Source organism: Delphinapterus leucas, chromosome 2 (assembly GCF_059928025.1).
Source record: "Delphinapterus leucas isolate spDelLeu-1000000601 "Yukka" chromosome 2, BTC_Dleu_Yukka2, whole genome shotgun sequence".
NCBI lineage: Eukaryota > Metazoa > Chordata > Mammalia > Artiodactyla > Monodontidae > Delphinapterus > Delphinapterus leucas.
In genome coordinates, this window is record NC_143130.1 from 140,733,781 (window position 1) to 140,755,586 (window position 21,806).

Below are 21,806 nucleotides of genomic sequence, written 5' to 3' on the forward strand. Positions count from 1 at the left end.
AACAATTACCTTGTTAATTAATCAAGGTTGATTATTTATCAGCAAGGAAAGTTAGATATTAAGCTAAAGGACTTGTCCAAAGTCTCATATTGGATAGATCTGTAACTTTTAAGTCTTATGAAAGATTTTTTGTTTGTTTTTTGATTTATATGTGCTTTGCTGTTGATGTGAGAATAATTCTAAAGACATGAGAGTGTCTCCCTAGTGTTAACTTGGATAATTGGGCCACTTCCCAAGTTCTTTTACTTTATATATTGGGATTTTGTTTTTCTAGATCAGTATTTTTAAGAAGGTTATCTTTCTGTAATGTTATTAAAAAGTTAAACTAATGACAAGTCTTAGAGATGAAATTAATAGTTTTAAAACATAATAGATGTTTGCTTGTTTGGAATTTTTTCTTGAATTTTCCATAAAGTATGAGTATATGCTTTGAGTCCTTATATATCTTTTTTTTTTTGAGTCCTTATATATCTTAAAATGTCTTTCCCCCTATACACATGAATAATTGTTTGGATGATTATGTAATTAACCTTAACTCTTAGAACTCTGTTTATTCTCTACTTTAGTAGTCAGTTTTATAGTTGGCAATGGCTGATACTAATTTGATACTCTTTCCTCTGAAGATTACCCAAGATTTTCCTAGAAGCTTATGTTATAGGTTTTTTTTTTCTTTTCCTTGAATTTTTTCAGTTGTGGGTGAATAGGGGTGGGTTTTTAGCAATTAATCCTCCTAGATATTCAGTGAGCTTTGTAAGTTTGAAGACTTCTACTGAGGGAAAAATTTCTTTCTTTGATTATAGCTTCTCTGTTTTGTCCATCAGAAAGTCTTATTTTTTTATGTTTATATTTATTCCCTGGGTGTACTCATTCTGTTACCAAATTTTTAATACTTGCATCTGCTTTTTCTTTGAAGCTAATTCATTCAGCAAGTGTTTATTGAAGGTCTGCTGTGCTAGGGGAATCCCGAGTATTCAAAGGAGGCTCTCCAGAAGACCTGATACTTGAGTTAATAATCTGAAGAATGAGTATGAATTGGGTAGAGTAAGAGAGGAAGGAATAGCTTTTTATAGAGGAAGTGGCATTTGTTTATGTTATTTGGAGGAAGGGGACATGACAAGTACTAGGTACTGTAAGAAAGCCCTTACAGTTGGAGTAGAGAATGTTATTGGGGCGGCGCATTATGAAGTAAGTCTGGAGAAGTTTGATGGGCGCCTGACTACTCAGGGCTTTCATGTGAGCCATATTAAGCAGTTCATTATCCCCCCAAAGAGAGGAAAGCCATTGAATGACTTTTAGTATAGAAGTGATACAGTGAAATTTGTATTATATTATCTTTTTTCTTCTGGTTTTATTGAGATATAATTGACATACAGCACTGTGTAAGTTTAAGGTATACAGCATAATGATTTGACCTACATACATCATGAAATGATTACCACAGTAAATTTAGTTGAACATGTGTCATCTCATGTAGGTACAAAAAAAATTTTTTTTCTTGTGATGAGAACTCTTAGGATTTACTATCTTAAAAACATAAATATAGCATACAGCAGTGTTAATTAGTCACATTGTACCTTACATCCCTAGTACTTATTTATCTTGTAACTGTTAAGGTTGTACCATTTAACTACCTTCATCCATTTAATTCCCTTTCACACCACCCCTGGTAACCACAAATCTGATCTCTTTTTCTGTGAGTTTGTTTTTTGGGTTTTTTGTTTTCTTTGAAGTATAATTGATCTGCAACACTATGTTAGTTGCTGGTGCACAACATAGTGACTTGATATTTCTGTAGATTACAAAATGATCACTGATATTTGTATTTTGAAAAGTTTACTAAGGTTGCAGTTTGTAGAATGAATTGGAGGGAGGCCAGCATGCATGTGAAGAGACAAAATAGGAGGCTGGTATAGAATAATGCATTGAAAGATGATGGTAGCTTGAAGACTATGGTGTTAGAGAAAAAACTGGGCAGATTTGAGAATACTTAAGAAGTAGAATCCATGGAACTTGATGTTGGGCTGATGGGAGATAAAGTAGAAAGAGGTATCAAAGATATGTCCTTGGTTTCTATTCACTTTGATGAATGATGGTGCCATTCACTGGCAAAAGCCATGAAAGAAAAAAAAAAGAAGAAGAAAAAACGATATGAAAGAGTACCTTGGGAGCTAGCATAGAGTGAGAAGAGGGCCTAGGTCTAAGCCTTGAATGCTAATATTTAATGGCTTGAGAGATGAGGATGGGCCTGCAAATAAGACAAGGATGGAAAAGCTAGGGTAGGAGGAAAGCTAGGAGTGTGTAGCATCTTGAAAAGCCAATGGGAAGAGTGTTTCAAGGAGTATTGTGTTGAGTGCTGCTCTGAGCAGTCAGTCAGACAAGGGCCAAAATGTCCATTGGGTTAAGCTTGGACGAGCTTGTTTTGATGGAATGGCCAGACAACAGTTCGGAGCATCAACACTTTTTTTAAAAGACTTTGAACTGTAGGGGAAAGAAAGAGGCAGGAGGTAGCTAGAGGGGAATGAGTCACCTAAAGACTTTTTTTTTTTTTTTTTTTTTTTGCCGTACACGGGCCTGTCACCGCTGTGGCCTCTCCCGTTGCGGAGCACAGGCTCCGTACGCGCAGGCTCAGCGGCCATGGCTCACGGGCCCAGCTGCTCCGCGGCATGTGGGATCCTCCCGGACCGGGGCAGGAACCCGCGTCCCCTGCATCGGCAGGCGGACTCTCAACCACTGCGCCACCAGGGAAGCCCTAAAGACTTATTTTTAATGGATGACATTTGAGTGTCTTTAAAAGTTGGACTGCAATAGAAAGGGGGAGGTTGAATATAAAGGAGTGAAAGAGGATAGTAACGTTATTATTCCTGGGAAGACATATAAATTGTGTAAGATTCCTTTGAAGCATGGGCTCCAAAGCTCTAACAGAGGGATTTAACTTAAGTGAGAGGACAGAGAGTACTCTGTTATAACAGAAAGGTATGAGGATAGGATGGGTACCAACATGGGTGGGTTTGTATGTTTGGAATCAAGATGAGGAAAGACCTGAGTTCTAAAAGAATTCCTCAAAGTGATCTCATTTATTGTTTTGTTTTGTTTATTGTTTTAACTGTGGTATCTATTTGGCTATCATTGTCTCTTTTGAAAATTTTAGTTCAGTAATTGTTTTTCATTTCCATGAACCTACTTTCAGAGTGGTTTGTTTGCTTTTTTTGTTTTTGCTTTGGTTGACAGCTTGCAGTTGTTTCATTCATTCAGTGTCATCTCATAAATTGATGGGTGTTTTCTAGTTTGGAGCTAATGAATACTGAGCTCACCCACCCACCCCCAATCCCCACCTTTAATTTCTGAATCTTTAAAAATACATCCTCTTAGTTTTCTCTGCTCATTATTATATTTTATTTAGCTCGTGTATTTGAAATTGGCATTGCCAGAAATTGCAGTTAGTTCACTGTTGTTTTCTATGAGTCTCGCACAAAAAATAAAAGTTGGATTTCTTGCTTTTCTTCCTTTTCTCTTCTTCTTTACCTTTCCTTCCCTCCTCTTTTTTTGGTCATTCACCTTTGGTAGTTTAGAACACAAATTATGTAGAGTAGGCAGAGGAAGAAATGACACTAAAAGAAGTTTCTGCTTTCTTCGGTGACCATCTTCCATGCCTCTCTGCCTTGTGTGTTGTCTTTTTAAAAGTCTACATTTTTAGATTTCCATTACTTCATTTGCAGATATACAGGATGGCTTGTGTAGGAGAATTAGAGTGTTAGTCCAGAAACCTAGGTCCTTTTCTCAGGCTTAGTGCTGAACTAGCTTTTTGACCTTGGGCAAGTCATTCTGTTTCTCTGTACTGTCTCATTTGTAAAATAGGTTTAGACAGATCATTTCTACATTTTGGCTCTGATTATTTATACAAGTTATCAAAATCAAATTTGTACATATAAATGTGTGACTATTTTTGTAATGATTAGAAATTTCAGACTCCAAATGGGAGAAAAATTACCCAAGATTGATCTTTTTTTTCTCCTCAAATTGTGTTAAATTTTGTTCATGTGCTTATGTATCATTACCATAGATAACTTTGAGATGGTTGCCTTGGATTACAAAATATAATTTATGAATTACCATGTTTCATAGCTTGGGAAGTTAAAAGTAGTTTATGTAGCCTAGATTATCCTTTGCAGAGAGATGTGGCCACAAGGACTTTGTGCATCTTCTCTGAACCCCGTCTATGCAATAAATTGCTTAGTATTCTATTGTTCAGTAAGCGTGCATTCCAGAGGTCAGCTGACCATTTGTCCTCATCTTTGACAGTCTATTCATACATAAGCATTAGTGGGCAATGTAGGCTATACCAAAGGTTTGGTAGTAGTAGAGAGTTCACTCCTCACTGCAAATGACTTCAATGTTGCCATGTTATACACTGCTACCAGTGCTGCTAACTGGTATTCCATTTTTTCCCTTTTCCCCCAAGAAGCCTCAAGTCTCTCTTGCTATATAGTTTCTTCCCTCTGGATTTCCCCCAACCTTTAGATTTCTTATTTCTTATGGAGGTCTAGTCCAGATTTTCCTCCCCAGTTTTTATAATCAAACCTATCTCAGTGCTCATCAAACAAAAGTTAGCAGCATCTACCCTCCTTCAAATGCTTGTTTAGCAGTGATCTTTTGTTATGTTGAGTATATCTTTTGATCCTTAACCCCTTACTTACATATCTGATCAAAGTAGTGTTTCTCAGAAAAAGTAGGGCTTGCTGTAAGAACAATTCTGATATCAATTACTAAGAGAATATAATTTTCTCAACATTGTTTACATAGTCTATTTTGTCCTCTGTTAATGGAGCACCAGGGCATTCTGTATTATACTGTGTGTCCATAGGTAAACAGAAAAGAACCCTGTAGTGTTTTAGTCTTCAATTTTTTACTAAAGGACTCTGCCAGAATTGTCAGTTTAATAACTCTTGTTTCATGGCTAATATGGTGCTTAGGGATCTTAACAGTGGAATGAATATATAGAGCTTTTTTTTAACTTGGGATAATTCTGAGTGGATTAAACCAAATGACCAGGTTCAAGACTCTTCATTATGATTGTGAGATCGGTTTTACTTAATAAAAGGCAGTCGCTGAACTTTAATGAATACTTCCTGACTCAGCCTTAGGATTTTTCAATTTGGGAGTTTGTTGGGTTTTAAAAGACAAAAATGGTCACCAAATTTTCTGATTATATCAAAGATGAGTTCAGTCTTATGATTGTCATAGTACTTTGTATTGAAATGTTCAGATTCTCTGATAATGCTAGTGTTGTGGTGAGACCCAGCATGTGCTCAGAGTAGATTTAACACTAGGTGAGAACTAGAATTTCTCTCAGAAACCAACTTAAACTTTCATGGGCAAACTGAATCGCCTTGGGATTTACTGTTTGTAGATACATGCCAATTTAATAACTTGACTAAATAAAATACTCTTTAGTAGTCCACTTATGGAAACTAACTATGTATTTTTTAAAAGTAAAAATTATTTACTTATAGGTACTTACAGTATGTCATAGTACTTATAAGTATGACATATTTATAAGTACTATGTCATAGTATTTATAAGTAAATAGTTTCTGATAGCTATTATTTTTACATAACTATCTGCTGTATTTTGTAGCTGTAGTTGGCTGCTTCACCAGGCTTCTACAAATTATTCAGAATCCCAGGAGGTAAGATTTCTGAATCACCTATTTTCAGTATGTAAAAGTCCAGACACAAAATTATTTGCCCTTGACTATATTTTTGCATTTGCAGTAGAGCTGGACCTAAAATTTTATCAGATGATTGACTTGGTTTGTTACATTTTTATATTTCTAATATATATTTTTCAAAAGTTGGGGTGTTTTTTTTTAGAAAGCATACCCTGTTTATCTTCAAAGAATTATTTGTTTGGTAGTTTCATATCTATATCTATCTATCTATATCTAGATAGATAGATAGATAGATAGATATGTCTCTGGAAAATAACTACAGGACTTTTCTATAAAAGGGAGAGGGAGAGTAAGATCCCTGTTAGGTAATATCAGAATCTAGATGTGTTGTGTATGTGGGAATGTAGTCATAATTAAATAGTTTCCATTTGCTGAGTTCCTCATGTTTGCTCTGCTCTATGTGGCTACTTTGCAGCCATTACCTCATTTAAACTTTGCAGCAACATTCAGAAGTACGTATTAATATATGCCCATTATACAGATGACGAATGCTAGATTGGTGGTATCAAGTGTCTTAAGTATACAGTTGTTCCTCAGTATTTGCAGGGATTGGTTCCAGGAGCCCCCATGGATACCAGAATGTGTGGATGCTCAAGTCCCTTCTATAAAATAGCATAGTACGGTGAATATGGTGGGCCCTCCATATCCAAACCCGAAGATATGGAGGGCTGACTGTGACACCTCCCACCTCCCCTTTAGCCTAGCTAAAGGAGTTGAGGTACAGAGATGAGGCAACTTGCTGTTGACCTTCAGCAGATGACTTAACCTCACCATGGCTTAATCATCTTCTATCTACCTATCTATCTAGGCTTTCCATCTAATCTTTACAACAGATACACAGATGCCTAGATTCCAGCCCTACTGTGGAAATTCTGGTTTTTTTAATCTTAACTTTTCAAAAGGTCCACAGATAATTCTTTTGTACAGCCATGACTGAGACCATTGCTGTAGTAGTAAATGGTGCTTTAGAGCCAGGCAGGCTTGAATTAGAGACCTGACTCCCCTCAACTTGTCTGATGAGTGACGTTGGCCAAGTTCTTTAGTCACACTAAAGTTCATCTATAAATTGAAGATAATATTATTACCTACTTTAGAGTGTTGTTGAGAATGACTTCAGGTAACAGTTGTAAAACACTTATCAGTGATTTAGAATTCATCTTAAACATTGTCTGCTATTAAGGTATCATTACTATTGTATCTTTTGTCCAATCAAAACACTCACCCTTGCCATATTGTGTATCAACTTGGTGTCAGAAAGGTAATTTGATGAATACCACCATAAGGAATGAATAATGGCTAGTTTTCATTATTTAACCTCCATTAGTGGAATTGTAATAGGACACAGACAAGTAGGCAGGAGATCATTTTATCATACCAATCAGCCAGACTTCTCTGCTGTGTATTAGTTTGGCCCTTGTAGGATAGAGAAGGAGGGAGAGGTTGCTGGGAAACTGTTTCCTTTCTGAGTTGTTTTTCTTCTTCCTTTCTCTCTCCCAGCTTCTTCTCAGAGCTTAGCATCATCAATCCCCTAATCTCCTAAGTGCATCCTGATTTACCTGGGTACTTTTCCCCACCCCTTCCCATCTCACCTTAACCTCCATTAAATCTCATTGTATCCTTCTTTCAGATTGCATTAAATTGTGGCTCATTTGATCACTTGGACCCCAAGTCTCTACATTCTAGGCCATTACTCTAGTAAAGGCCAACTGTCTTCCTGCCTTGTGTAAGCTCATTCCAGACCAAGGGTTTTAGCTTTTGATTATTGAGAAAGGATTAGATTAGCTAAGCTTTCAGGCTTGTCCACAGTGCTGTCCTAGACCTTTTGATCTCCTTTTCTGTTTATACCAAATGGTTATAGAGTACCATATGATGATACGTGTTACTACCACTAGATTAGGTTACAGTAGATGAATTTTATTATATCTACATATGACAGTCTTTGTTATATGTATGTATAATTGCTTTGCAACTTGAAAATTGAGGCTGAACCACTTACAGGTATCTAATAACTTATTGGCTTTTCAGAGACTGAAAAACCAATGGAAAAGGTAGAATTTGAGCTAGACGTTAGATGGGTATACTTATTTCTATAAGTAAGGAGGAAAGACTTAAGGGAAGGAGCATGCAAATTTGAATCATTGTGAGTAGATCGTTTTCTACTTTTTCAGAGAGTTGATGTAGTAGGAATAAAACTAGATATTTGGAATCAAACTTTGGAAAATCCTGAATGTTCAACTAAGATGTTTGAATTAGTAGGCTTTTGGTATGTCCTGTGAATTCATTTATTTGTTTTTTCTTGATTAATATATACATACAACTTAGTTCTGAGATTTCCTAAGAGATTCACATATTCAATGCATCCTTAACCACTTGACATGGTTCATGTAAGCTGATGGCCACTGCCAAGTCTCTTTTCTATTTCAAGTACTTGTTCCTTGGGGAGAGTGTCAGATCAGCTACTTTTATCATGATGCTTACTTCTCTCTGCCTGTTGTACATTCTGAGCTGTGCCTGAACAGCCTTTCCCCCAATTCTTCCTTGTTAATCATCAGGTTCCAAGTCAGCAGTGAGTGTCTGCTTATCACAAGAGTTGTGAATTCTTATTTAAAGCTTTCTTGGTATTTCCTTCTCTCTTAAAAAGGTTGTTGGATATGTAGTTTGTTTATAAGATAGCTATTAACTTTCCTGTTTCTTTTCCTTTTCAGACCTAGAGGATCAAGACATAATGGGAGCATTTTTAGACAAACCAAAGATGGAAAAACATAATGCCCAGGGGCAGGGTAATGGGTTGCGATATGGGCTAAGCAGCATGCAAGGCTGGCGAGTTGAAATGGAGGACGCACATACGGCTGTGATCGGTTTGCCAAGTGGACTTGAAACATGGTCATTCTTTGCTGTGTATGATGGGCATGCTGGTTCTCAGGTTGCCAAATACTGCTGTGAGCATTTGTTAGATCACATCACCAATAACCAGGATTTTAAAGGGTCTACAGGAGCACCCTCTGTGGAAAATGTAAAGAATGGAATCAGAACAGGTTTTCTGGAGATTGATGAACATATGAGAGTTATGTCAGAGAAGAAACATGGTGCTGATAGAAGTGGGTCAACAGCTGTGGGTGTCTTAATTTCTCCTCAACATACTTATTTCATTAACTGTGGAGACTCAAGAGGTTTACTTTGTAGGAACAGGAAAGTTTACTTCTTCACACAAGATCACAAACCAAGTAATCCTCTGGAAAAAGAACGAATTCAGAATGCAGGTGGTTCTGTAATGATTCAACGTGTGAATGGCTCTCTGGCTGTGTCAAGGGCCCTTGGAGACTTCGATTACAAATGTGTCCATGGAAAAGGTCCTACAGAGCAGCTTGTGTCACCAGAGCCTGAAGTCCATGATATTGAAAGATCTGAAGAAGATGATCAGTTCATTATTCTTGCATGTGATGGTATTTGGGATGTCATGGGAAATGAAGAGCTCTGTGATTTTGTAAGATCCAGACTTGAAGTCACTGATGACCTTGAGAAAGTTTGCAATGAAGTAGTCGACACCTGTTTGTATAAGGTAGCTAGACTTTTTTTTTTAGATGAAATGATTTTATGTCATCTTAATTACTACTCTAGCATATAATCATCTTAGAACCTATAGTACTCAGAAATAAGTTTTTGGTACAATTGCAGGATACTTTTCATCAATTATGAAAATAACATAGGAATACTTCTTAGAAATAAATTACGCGGTTACCAAAAATGCAAGGGTTATAATCTGAATTTTTAGTAACCATGACTACTTGAGCTTTTTACTATTGTGGAATTTTATCAAAGGTAAAAGACTGTATCATGTTTTAAAAAAGGGAATGGGGAGGGTTAAGCCTCAGTGTCTATATATGAAAAGCATTTTAGAATTTTAATATTTTATTTTTACCATGTGATATCTCAGTACATTTATGGAAATACTTTGACACTATGGTCTAATGAATCTGTAGCACCAACAGAGGATTTAGTGATCATTTGGTGTGATGTAATAGAAATAGCCTTGGACATGGAGTCAGAAGAACTTGGTATGAGACTGTGTATGACTTCAGGTAAGCTATTTAAATTGTCTGGAAAATCAGTTTCTTTAATTGTATAAAAAAGAGAGAGAAAGAGAGATATTATTACCCTGTCTCATGGGGTTGTCGGAATGATCAAATGGGATCATGTATATAGATGAGCAAGAGAAGGCTCTGCGGACTTAAGAGTCAGACCTAGAATCAAATCTTAACCTCTGTTACTTTTGTACTCTATAGTCTTGAACAAATTGTTCCACCTCTCTCAGCTATTGAATGGAGAAAATAGTATCTAACTCATAAGACTGTTGATGAACTCATGTATACATATGAAGTACCTAGTTTTAGCAGTGTGTGATTGATACATGCTGCTCCCTTTTCTAGAAAAGTTAAAAATGTTACACAATTTACTTCTTTAGTTGCAGCGCTAAGACTAGAATCCAAGTGCTTGACTTAGGTGCAGTGTTCTTTACACCACAGTTCTATTTTGTCAGTAATGCTCATTAACTAATTCTTTGTGTTTGTTTGTTTAACAAATGGTGATTTTATAAAACTCTTCTGAGGCTGTATATTTGATGTCCTTTTAAAACTCAGAAATAGAAAGTCAGCATAATATTCTTTCTGGTTTTATATGCACAACTGCCAGCTGTACTTAAAATCTTAATTAAAAATCAGGTTTATGTAACATCCAACACATATGTTAAAAAAATCAATAGAGCAACAACTTGGTAGTACACACTATTGTTGTTAATTTCTGAATTTGGGGGGAACCAAACAAGGATGCTTATGTTCTTTGTCCCTTTTAGTATAAAAAAGGGAAAAAGTAGCATTCATTTGTTAGGTTTATTCTGTAGCGCTTGAGAGTTAAATACTTGTTAACTAAATTAAAAGCTGTTTTCTTGAGAGACTTGTTCAGATTCAGATATTAGTAAATTATGACTCAGATTCTACTTTATCTCTTCTGCATTATGCTCTGTTTTAAAAATTGTTCAGTATCTTATCATTTGCCTCATTTTTATACAATTTTCCCCCAATATTTTAAATATTAAATTCTTTGTATTGTTTGCTTAGATTAATGGTATAACTTCAATTTTCCCATATAGGGGAATTAAATACTTAAAATTTTAGAACTCCAATTACTAATAGGAAGAGGAAGTCTGATTTTTGGGGAGGCCAAAATTGATTCAAGTATTTTAATTATAGCATTTTGAATATCTAGGTGCCTTTAAAAACAAATGTACTTCCTAAAAGTTGAACCTTTTTTTTAAATTATGAAAGTTAAAAACTGGTTTATAAACTTTATATATGTAGTTTTATTTCTAATTCCATATTTCTACTTATTATGAAGCAAATTAATTAGCCCCATAATTTATTTTAAATGTAAACTTGTCAAAAAAAAGTAAATTTCTCAAGTATATGTGTAACTACAGATCAAATCATGTTGTAAAGAATATCACTAGAATTTTCTATCTTGTTGAATTGAATGAATGTATGTATGTGTATTTGTGTTAGGTATCACTTCATGTTAAGTAGGCCACCAGTAAATGTTCAGAAATATTTGTTTTATAGAGCTTTAAACTACTACTGCAACAATCATTTTTTTAATCTGTAGTGTTTCTCTCCTGTCTTTTGGAGTATTGGTTATTCTGTATACCATATGTACAATATATGTATTGGGGGGTGCCGCTCCACATGTGCATGTATATTTTTCTCTCCTTAAAAACAATATATGTTTTCACTAGAACAAGTATAATTGGCATGACTGTAAAGGTTCTCAAAGCTTTGAAGAGCAAAAAGAAAACAATATTTTCTCAAACTTTTTTCTTCCCAGGGAAGTCGAGACAACATGAGTGTGATATTGATCTGTTTTCCAAATGCACCCAAAGTATCGCCAGAAGCAGTGAAGAAGGAGGCAGAGTTGGACAAGTACCTGGAAAGCAGAGTAGAAGGTGGATCATTTAACAAAAAATAAGTAGCTTTATTAAAGAAAAACCTCAACATAATCAAACTTTAACATTTTAGCTTTTAGATCTTTACATGCCTTTGACATTTAGTGTACAAAAGTGGGAAAGGGCATTTCTGTAGTAGCTGTTTAGATATTTGTTATTGTCCTATCACAGTTATATTAGAAATAGCAACTCGGATGGCCCAGTACATTCTGTTCAGGATACTTATGTTTAAAAAGGCTAAAGTGTTGTGTGCTTTCAAATTCTTTATGAATTCATTGGCATGAATAATTTTATGCTAGGAAAGTCTAATTTGTGGTTTATTTAATTATAAACAGATTTTTTATGATGGTGATAATTTGAATACCATCTTTCTGTGTAAAGCTGTGTGTATGAATTTAAGGTCTTTGGGACTTTAAAAAAATAACTTGAAGATCATAGCCTGGTTATTAACAACTTTCATGTGCCACAGCTTTTAAAAATTTATTTTAAACTGTTCCAAAGCTTCTTGCCTAAGCCATAAACTGCCTCACCTAGACAACATAAACCTGAATAGAAGACATACCTGGCATATATCTCTACCTGGCAGAAATACAAATGCTGAATAAAATCAAGAAATAAGTTGGAAATTACAGAAGTATATTTGTCATAATTCTGCAAATTACTTTGAGACAATTAGAAAGGTATTTGTAGCTCAAGTGTAATGCCTTTAAATATTTGAAAAACTTTTAAATGATCATTGATGCAGCTACTATTTGCCATAACTATTAAGTCTCCCCAGAGAATTCCAGTTTACTGCATATATGCAATAAGCATGTAGATTATGCAGTTTCTTTAAGGAGAAAAATTTGACATGCCAATAATAGTGTTAAAATGCATTTTTGGCCCCTAATGTCATTACATTGCACGTTAAAGACCTTTAATAGCATGTAAACATTGATACACTATTATATCCTGCTGTGCCTGCATTATTAAAATTAATATGCACTTTAATTTTGTTTTCTCCCTTTTTGCTGTTTGATACCAATTATAATTAGTCTGATATTAGAATTATGGTTGGTTTTGATTTTTCAGTACTGTCTGGAGCTGCTATTTTGTTTTTATTTCTCTCACCTACTTGATAGTGATATATCTAGTATGTGTATATAGTATTTAGTATTTCATTCACTGGACATACTATTCAATGAGTTTGTTTCCTCACTGTTTCCAAGGGTCTTGGAAATTTTTTGTTTTAAGTGGTTCATTTCAATATAAGTTATCAGTGAGATAAAATATTTAGAATGCTACCAAGTCATAGCACATTGGTTCAAACTGCTGGTTAGTGGAAAAATATGAAACCTGAAGAAGAATATGTATTGGGGTATGTTGATATTTAATTTATTGGCACTTTAACCTGAGTGTACATGTTTTCTTATCAATTTAAAGAAATAATTAGTTTTATTTACTGTGAAATGGGGTCAAATTTTAGAAATGAATTGCTATTTTTTCTCTTTAGTGTGCACTCTTAAGTTTTTGATGCAATTCTAAATAATTGCTTTAGATAAGTAATTTTATGTTACAATATTAAGTTTTATATTGCTTATTATCAAGCAAGAATTGCCACCTGAACAGACTTTACATTAATCCTCAATATTTTTGGTATGTTGAAGTGTTGTTATACTTGTATTGTTCAACTGGAGATTATTATGTCATAAATTAAATACAGTATTATTTACTGAGGTAGATTTGATGAGACTGCATCTAGTTAAATATTACAGTAATTAAAAACCACTACTATATTTAAAAACATAGAAAGAATAGAAAGAATGTAAAACATAGAAAGAATGTAACTATTTGCATTGTAAAAGTTGTTATATATCTTAAAAAGTGATAAATACTGCAATCAGCTTCCAAAACAGGCACTGAATACCTTTTTCTTTTTTTCTTTCTTTAAATACATGCCTTCACTAAATTGCTGTGACCTATTAAACCTCATTTTATTTGCTTTGAATACTTTTGGCTTCTCTGTCCACACCACAGAAAAGGACAAAGGCTTTTTAGCTCTCCTCCTATGATATTCTAAATACTTGACTCTCTAGGGTTGTGAAAAGATTCAGCTCATGATTTAAACCATACCACTTAAGGTTGTGGTCCTTCTAAGCCAGTTTAAGAGGATACTTGTGTCATGTATGTATTTTTATTTGCTACTGACTGCCCAAGCTTTAAAGTTGCTAATTTGGAGATAACTGATAGAATCCCTCAGGCTTGGTGGAGGGGCGGGGGCAGAATATGTTTATACATGAGTATGTGGAACATAGATATTCTATACATATATATTCCTTAATAAAAGCATTCAGTCTTTTTACAATTCTAATTAAAATGTATAGTCCAAGAGCAATTAAAGGAATATTTCTTAAAATTTCTTTTTCTTTATTTTTTAAAGCACAAAGAATCAAGGCTAGTGTAGTATTAATGGTCAGATAGTTTAAGTGTATTGTCCCATGTGGAATAGGAGATATAACTGTTTTTAAAGTCTTATATTATTTTTTTAAAGAATTTGTCTTCCTGTAATTTTATTCACAATTAAAATATCCTAATTTTTATATTTTAACAAAGGAGATGTATGAAACATCAAATATAGATGATTCAAGGTAATGTTTTTAGACCTGAAACCATCATTGATTGAATTTATCATCAGTGTTCATTTATATTGTATCTAGTTATCTATCCAATAATTGTATTGGCTTAGCAGAGACTGTATGTTAAGTGTATTACAGCTTTAGATTGTGAAATTGTGCAGTTTAGGTCAACATCAAATTCCTTTATTTTTGTACAGCAAATTTCCAGCATTAGAATCATGTAGAATAAATATACTAGATGTTAAAGATTATACAATAAAGGAACTTGGCAAACCAAATCTGAGATCCTTGCTTTTTGTTCAGATTAAAGACTGGTTTAAAAAAAAGCAAAAAATAAAAGATGGTAAAATTTGGCCTTAATCCTCAAAGGACAGTTTGAGCCATTTAAAGAAGTATGGGTAGCAATGTCTGTCTTTTAATATGTGGCTTTAATGATGAATTAATATTTTGAAGCTTGATCAAAGGATGAAAGGTCTTTACATGCATTGTTATTTTCAAAGGTATTTACAAATTGAGAACTAGAATGATCTACAATGATGACAAAGAAAATTTCTTAGTGTAAATAATGGAAAACAAAAAATTGAACATATAACTTACAAATACCCTTGGCATGATCTTACGTTTAGAATAAATATGCTGAAACTCCAGGTAAAGACTTCCTGTACTTAAAGTGAATAGTTTGAGAGCTCTTTAAGTTGTCTGTGCATAATGGTTGGTATGTTGTGGTATGAATAACAATATGCATCTGCATGGCAACACTGCCGATCATATCACTCTATCCATTTAATAACTGAATGTTTTGAAATTAACCATTTTAAATACAGTTGTATGGTTTATCAAATTTTTTCTTTTTAAAAATTTTGTCCTGAAATTTAGCCTTTTTCCATTCTGTAGGCTTTGTTCAAACAATCAACTAAGGAAATGGTATATATCTATTTATTGCTTAAAGATATTTTAGACAAAAGTTAAGCTGAGAGTGGTGTTCAAGTACATGACCTGTTCTGCACATGCTACTTAAGTATCATTTTGCAAATATAAACATATGTAAATATGATTTGGGTTAGTATATAATCAGTAAATCCCCCATACTTAAAGGTTTTTTTTTTTTTCTTTTTTCAAATCTTGAAATTATTTTTTTTTAAAAATCTGTGTACTGTATTTTTAGGGCAAAGTTCAGGAAACATGTTTCCAGTCTAAAGAGAGGAGTTAATCTCCTCAGATGTAATTAGTTGGCATCTTAAGAGGAATATCCTCATTTGTACACACATATCCCTGATTATGGTAATACATTGATTTCAATATGAAAATTTTTCACATTTTTATCTTGTTTATTTTCATTCTTTGAAGTTTCTGGAAAGTATTGTATCTCTTGTATCATTTTGTACGTCCCTTTGTCATCAATTTTCAAAGGTCAAATTGATTTTTATTTTTTTATATAGTTTAGAAAATCTCAGATGTGGTAAATGCCATCTTTAAAAACCTAAGTTATCTTTGTTTCAGTTTTTTTAATTATTATTAAATTTGGATAACACTTACAAAAAAAGTACTTCTGATTCCCAGAAATCATAAAGAAGCAGGGGGAAGGCGTCCCTGACTTAGTCCATGTGATGCGTACATTAGCGAGTGAGAACATCCCCAGCCTCCCACCAGGGGGTGAATTGGCAAGCAAGTAAGTTATATTCTGCGTACTCTTACCATCTATCTCTGTACATGAAAATGTTAGGTGTCCGTTGATCAAATGTGTATTTACCTAATTTCTAAAGTGACTTCAAAATGTTTAAGCTGTGGTTCGGTGTTTTTCAGTATTAATGATATATGGTGCTTACTTAGAATAGGTATCAGAATATCATTGTAACTAATTACACTGAAGGCTGTCTTCAGTGGAGGCTTGGATTACACTAATTGCCTCATATAGCATAAATGAGATAATACAGTGAAAGAAATTTTTAAACTAAATTACATAGTACTACAAAATTCTAAGTGTCATTATTATTCCTACTATTATAATTTGATTTTCTTAATCCCTGGATAACTGAACACCCCATGGATGAGCGTTTTTCTCTTCTTCCATCTGGGCCATTTTTCTGTATCTCTGATTTTCCTAGTGTTTTTGGTTGTTGATGCTGGTTGGTTGGGTTTTGGTGTAAGGCAAGATAGGTAGATGCATTTCTTGCTTTTTCTCTTTTCACTTTAGTTCCTAGAACTGTGGGCTAATATGTGTTAGATACTAACTTACATCTTTATAAACTACAGTAGAGACTTTAAGCAATTTTATAATTCAAGGCTTAAAACATTTTTACCTCAGATATCCATGTAATTGACCTACAAAGATATATTGACTAATTTCCTTGATCCTCCACTTGAGCTGTAAGTGTAGCCATGTTCTTTAATCATTTCATGTAATTGTAAAACTTCCTGTTTGAAGGTTTTATTTTTTGGAAATTGTTTCTTCCGATATGATCTGTGAAATGACTGTCTATAAAATTGCTTCAAATCAGTTTTGTAAGTAGGGAGGCTTGTAACTTATAAATACCACTACTGATTTTTTAATAAAATATTATACAAAAAGTAATTCCTAGACTTGCCAGGGAAATGTCATATTTGACATTTCAGTTTTAATAGCGCTTTTTTAAAGGGGCATTATGAAAAGCAGAAATTTAAGTGTAAAATACCTAAATTACTTTACCATAACAGATATTGAAGTTATTTCTACTTCACAACATTCAGCTCTTAACCAGAATATATTAATATTATATCTTAAGAACTGCATTGTCATTTCTGACTCATAACCACTAAATGCCAGTTCAAACAGAAGTAGCCCATATAGACTGATTTTTTTTCCAAGCCATGACTGTTTTGTCTTCTATTAATTGCATTAGTAGAGTGTTACATTCTAGAATAAATTCACCACTACTTTAACAGTGGGGCCCAAATATCTTAAAGTATGGCTCACTTATTGACAGTAAGAAATAGAACTAAAATAATTTAAGTGTATGAGTATCTTTGACATTTTAACGAACACCTGGCTATGAGTTACTAAGCAGTTTTGTGCTCTGAAGAATTAACTTTCTGCATTTTTTTTCTAAATTTAGGCGGAATGTTATTGAAGCCGTTTACAATAGACTGAATCCATACAAAAATGATGACACTGTAAGTGGCATTGAGCTCCCTCTGCTTTCCCTTCCCCTCTACTCTAAATGCATATCCTTCCTACCTGTTTTTGCAGAGCTGTTCATTGCACCCATTCTCTTACACACACCCCTGACTGCTCTGAACTCTGCCAGCACCACAGTTCTAGTGCTTGAGGATATAATCATGGTGAGTGGCCATTTAACTCAAAAAAGAAGAAAGTCCCTTTTAATTATTCTGGATTTTAAGCCTCTCCAAGCAATCAACTTCAGAAGTTTTCCGCCACTAAATGTTTTTTTGAAGTTGGGAATATCTCTGCTCAGAATCTTGAATTAATTCTGAGTTTTGTAAGCAGCTGTAACAGAGCTTCAGAATGCCCATCTCCATTAATGCCCATTCTTTGCCAAGAACCCTGCATATCTCATTTAAATACTAGAGAATTCTGTTTATGTAAAGACATTTAGAATGCCCTATTCTCCAGTTAAGTTTCCTGTTACAATTCTGTTGTAGTATGGTGATTACAGAAAAGTGGTAACTTAAAATCATTTGGGCCTGGCTCTGAAATATTTTATATATTGCATTATGAAACTTCCTCAAATCTCTTATTACTTGAGGTTTTTATGCAATAAAAATTTGTAAAGGTAGTGTTCTAAAAATAAATTGGGTTTATTGAAGAGAAAAATAAAATTCTTTTTAGTAGTCGATTGGTTTAGAAATACATTTGGTCAACCTCATGGTAAAATCATATTTCAAATATTTTATTCCAAAACAAAACAAAGGGTTCACAATTCTTTGAACAGATTAAATATTGATATTTCATAAACACATGTACACATATTATATATTTTAGAAAACATTTATATTCTAAAGGTCAGCTTTACAAAACCTTATCTTTCTGCATTACCCAGGAAATAATGCATCTCTAAGTTTTAATTTAGTTCCTTGTTTTGCTTTGTTTCCTTTTATAAAGGACTCTACTTCAACTGATGATATGTGGTGAAACTGCTCATCTAGCCATGGAGTTTACCTTCACCTCCAAAGGAGAGTACAGCTCAACTTCCTTGAACCTTTTAAACATCCATCTTCAACTTTAAAGAAGGGCGTGTATGACGTGGGTGAGAGTGATTACACCAGAGAACTTCAGCAGTACCACAGCTAGCCCAGAACTGATTTTTTTTTTTTTTGTAAATTTGAGACTTATGTAAACGTGATTTCAAACCATAATTCATGTTGTAAATCAGACTCCAGCAATTTTTGTTGTATGATTTTGTTTTTTGTAAAGTATAATTGTCCTTGTATAAAATGCTCATATTTAATTATGAACTGCTTTAAATCACTATCAAAGTTATAAGAAATGTTTGGCTTGTTGTGTGACGCAACAGATATATAGCCCTTTCAAGTCATGCTGTGTTTGGACTTGGGGTTGGGACAGGGAGAGCAGCAGCCATGTCAGCTAGACGCTCAAATGTGCACGTGATTATGGAGAATTATTCCAAAATCTTACAAAGCTGAATATCCAGGGAGTTAATTGAAAACTAGTTTAATGTTTTTGGCAGTGGGATTGGCATTGTCGATAAAGCTGGTCCCTTCATTTAACTGTTCTAGGTTCTCTCCTTGTTGCCGTGAGTATTGCAGGTAATACAATATATTCATAAGAATATCAATCTTGGGGCTAAAATGCCTTGATTCTTTGCATCTCTTTTACAAGTCCTTACATTTAATTACTAATTGATAAGCAGCAGCTTCCTACAAATAGTAGGAGACTGCCACATTTTTGCTATCATGATTGGCTGGGCCTGCTGCTGTTCCTAGTAAGATATCCTGAATTCCATTTTATCAATAAAGCTTGATTTAACAAACAAGAAATTTAATCATGTATGTGTAATTCCTCCTTTACTCCGCCCTTATTTTAAAGCACCATACCATTGTAAATGAGAATTTTTCTCATGGGGAAAGATGTTAGTCTCTTTTAATTGGAAAATACTGTAATTCAAGGCATAAATGGAACTGTTTCCCTTCCATTAGAAAGACTATAAAAGATTTAAGTCTCTGTTGTTCTTTGATCTATTTTTAAATGGGTTTCTTTCAGGCTGCTTATTTTTTCATTTAGATGTGTTATCAGCCTGAATTTGCCTACTGTTTAGTTAAAATAATTGTCAAAGCTTGACAATCTAACAATCTATCGTAGGGGTGTATGTGTGTTTGTGAGTGTGTGTGTGTCTGTGATTTTTAATTAGCCCATGTCTTTAGAATCCAAATAGTTAAGATGTATTTAGTGATTTGAAATATAGCATGTTGATAATATTTAGCTGTCGGCCTTTAAAAATAACTTTAAAAAGCTTAAAGAATTGTAGATATAAAAATAACCTTATTTAATTTAGGCTTAAATTCCTCTGATTAAGCATGTGAAAGTAAGTTTTAAAATCTGTCACATTGAAAAGACTCTACTGTTCTGTGCCCTTCTGTATTTTTGTCTCTTTAGGTTGAATATTGTATTTAATCACCATGTAATTTAATCATTCAGTAAGCAGATTCCCCACTAGAAAACTATTAAAATGTAAGATATAAATACAACACTGAATACAAAATCAAAACTGTGTATAAAAGGTAGTATAATTTTGTTATATTTGTTTTTTCCCTAACTTGGAAATATACGTATTTGTATATATAGCCTTAAAACTAATGTAAAGTTAGGGGAGTATTGGGAAGAGTAATGTGAAATATCTCAGACTTAAGTAGTTATATGCCAGCAAAATCTTTTCATTATCCCTCTTATTTGGGAGGTGATTAAATGTAACTTAATTGTATTTAATTTATATCTTAATCCGGCATGAAGAAAAACAAGTGCTATTTATATTTAGAAATTCATAACAGTTGGAATTAAAGAACCAATTCCGTACTTAACTTACAAATAAATGCTTAATGTCTAAATCTGTGGTAGAGTGCGAAGTATGATAATGTTCTAAGTTATGACTGTAAGCATCTAAATGTACATTTAATGAATACCAGTGCTTCTAGTATAGATTACCAGTACTGAAAACTAAATTCCTATTATAATTCCTTAATTTTTTAAGTAGACTAAAGTTTTTAGTTCTGGAAATTTCAAAAACTTGAACTGGATTTTGAGATGCAAAATCTTAAATTGTAAGTAAAATATGTGATGGAAAGCTATATTTCAAACCATAGTAGCATATTTAGAGACTTTTTAATTTGAGGGTCTTTAAAAAAGAGGAGGTTAAAATATTCCTCTGTTAAAATGTTAAAATTATTAGTACTGAAATTAGGCCTGGAAGTGAGAGAAAACTGTATTAAGTGTGACCAAAGAAGACTAAATCTTTTCCACATGAGTCAACATTGCCATACTAGATAGAATTTTTAATTATAAAAGTACAGGAAGGACGTATACATTATAATGGCAAACTATGTGTGTTCTTGATTCCTGGGGCTAATGGTGGTGGTGGGGAACCAGCCACACTTTAAAAGGCACTTTTGCACCTCTCTTGTGCACTTCATTTTTGTACCACTTAAATTCTTGACCTCCCACCCCATTTTGTGTGCTAATTAGCATCTCAGGGCAATGCCTCAATTTTTTGATATGTTGTATGTTATTTTCTTTGGAGGATAAAAGTTCTTGTGTGATGATAACATACTATTCAAATGTACTTTCATTTAAATGTTTTAACAGGATAAACCCACTTTGCTGCTTTTAATAGGAAATTCATTTTGTATAGCAGATTCTTGTTGCCCTAACAATTTCACTGATCTCTTATTGTTTTAGCAAGGTAAGCTCTCTTAATTTCCACTTTCTTAGGGAATATACTTTTACAGATAACAGAAACAGTTCTCAGTATTAGCATTAACTTTAAAAAATCTAAGTGGTATTTTTCTTATTCAGCTTTAGAACTGTTTCAAACATTTTTAATTATGATGCATTAACTTGTTTCTAGAGTTCTATGCAATTAGTGTACTGCTCCAGCCACTTTTTTTTTTTTTTTTTTGCGGACCTCTCACTGCTGTGGCCTCTCCCGCCGCAGAGCACAGGCTCCTCCGGACGCGCAGGCTCAGCGGCCATGGCTCAGGGGACCAGCCGCTCCGCGGCACGTGGGATCCCCCCGGACCAGGGCACGAACCCGTGTCCCCTGCATTGGCAGGCGGACTCCCAATCACTGCGCCACCAGGGAAGCCCCCAGCCACTTTTTTTTTTTTTTACTACATAAAATTAAGAAATTTGGAGTAAAGAATAAATCAACTATGTAATTCAAATAATCTGAATTATAGCAGTACTTTTAGTGATCGTTTGACCATATATTAATCCAGCTAGTAACTCACCTTTTCTACAAAA

General features: G+C 33.9%; 1 protein-coding gene across 3 annotated transcripts in view; it reads left to right on the top strand.

The window, feature by feature from the left end:
* The window catches only part of PPM1A (protein phosphatase, Mg2+/Mn2+ dependent 1A), a 43,063-nt gene extending 23,728 nt beyond the window's left edge, over positions 1–19,335 (top strand). For 2 of the 3 annotated variants that reach the window (XM_022570442.3, XM_089907780.1), the window contains 5 exons: positions 8,434–9,287; positions 11,603–11,720; positions 15,896–16,004; positions 17,428–17,485; positions 18,435–19,335. In XM_022570442.3, the coding sequence (XP_022426150.1) occupies positions 8,454–9,287; positions 11,603–11,720; positions 15,896–16,004; positions 17,428–17,485; positions 18,435–18,464 (1,149 nt within the window). In that variant the 5' untranslated portion in view covers positions 8,434–8,453 and the 3' untranslated portion in view covers positions 18,465–19,335. Of the gene's footprint in view, positions 1–8,433; positions 9,288–9,662; positions 9,808–11,602; positions 11,721–15,895; positions 16,005–17,427; positions 17,486–18,434 lie in introns of those variants that run through there. The other variant, XR_016392183.1, reaches the window with a different exon arrangement.
* The last annotated feature ends 2,471 nt before the right edge of the window (positions 19,336–21,806 follow it).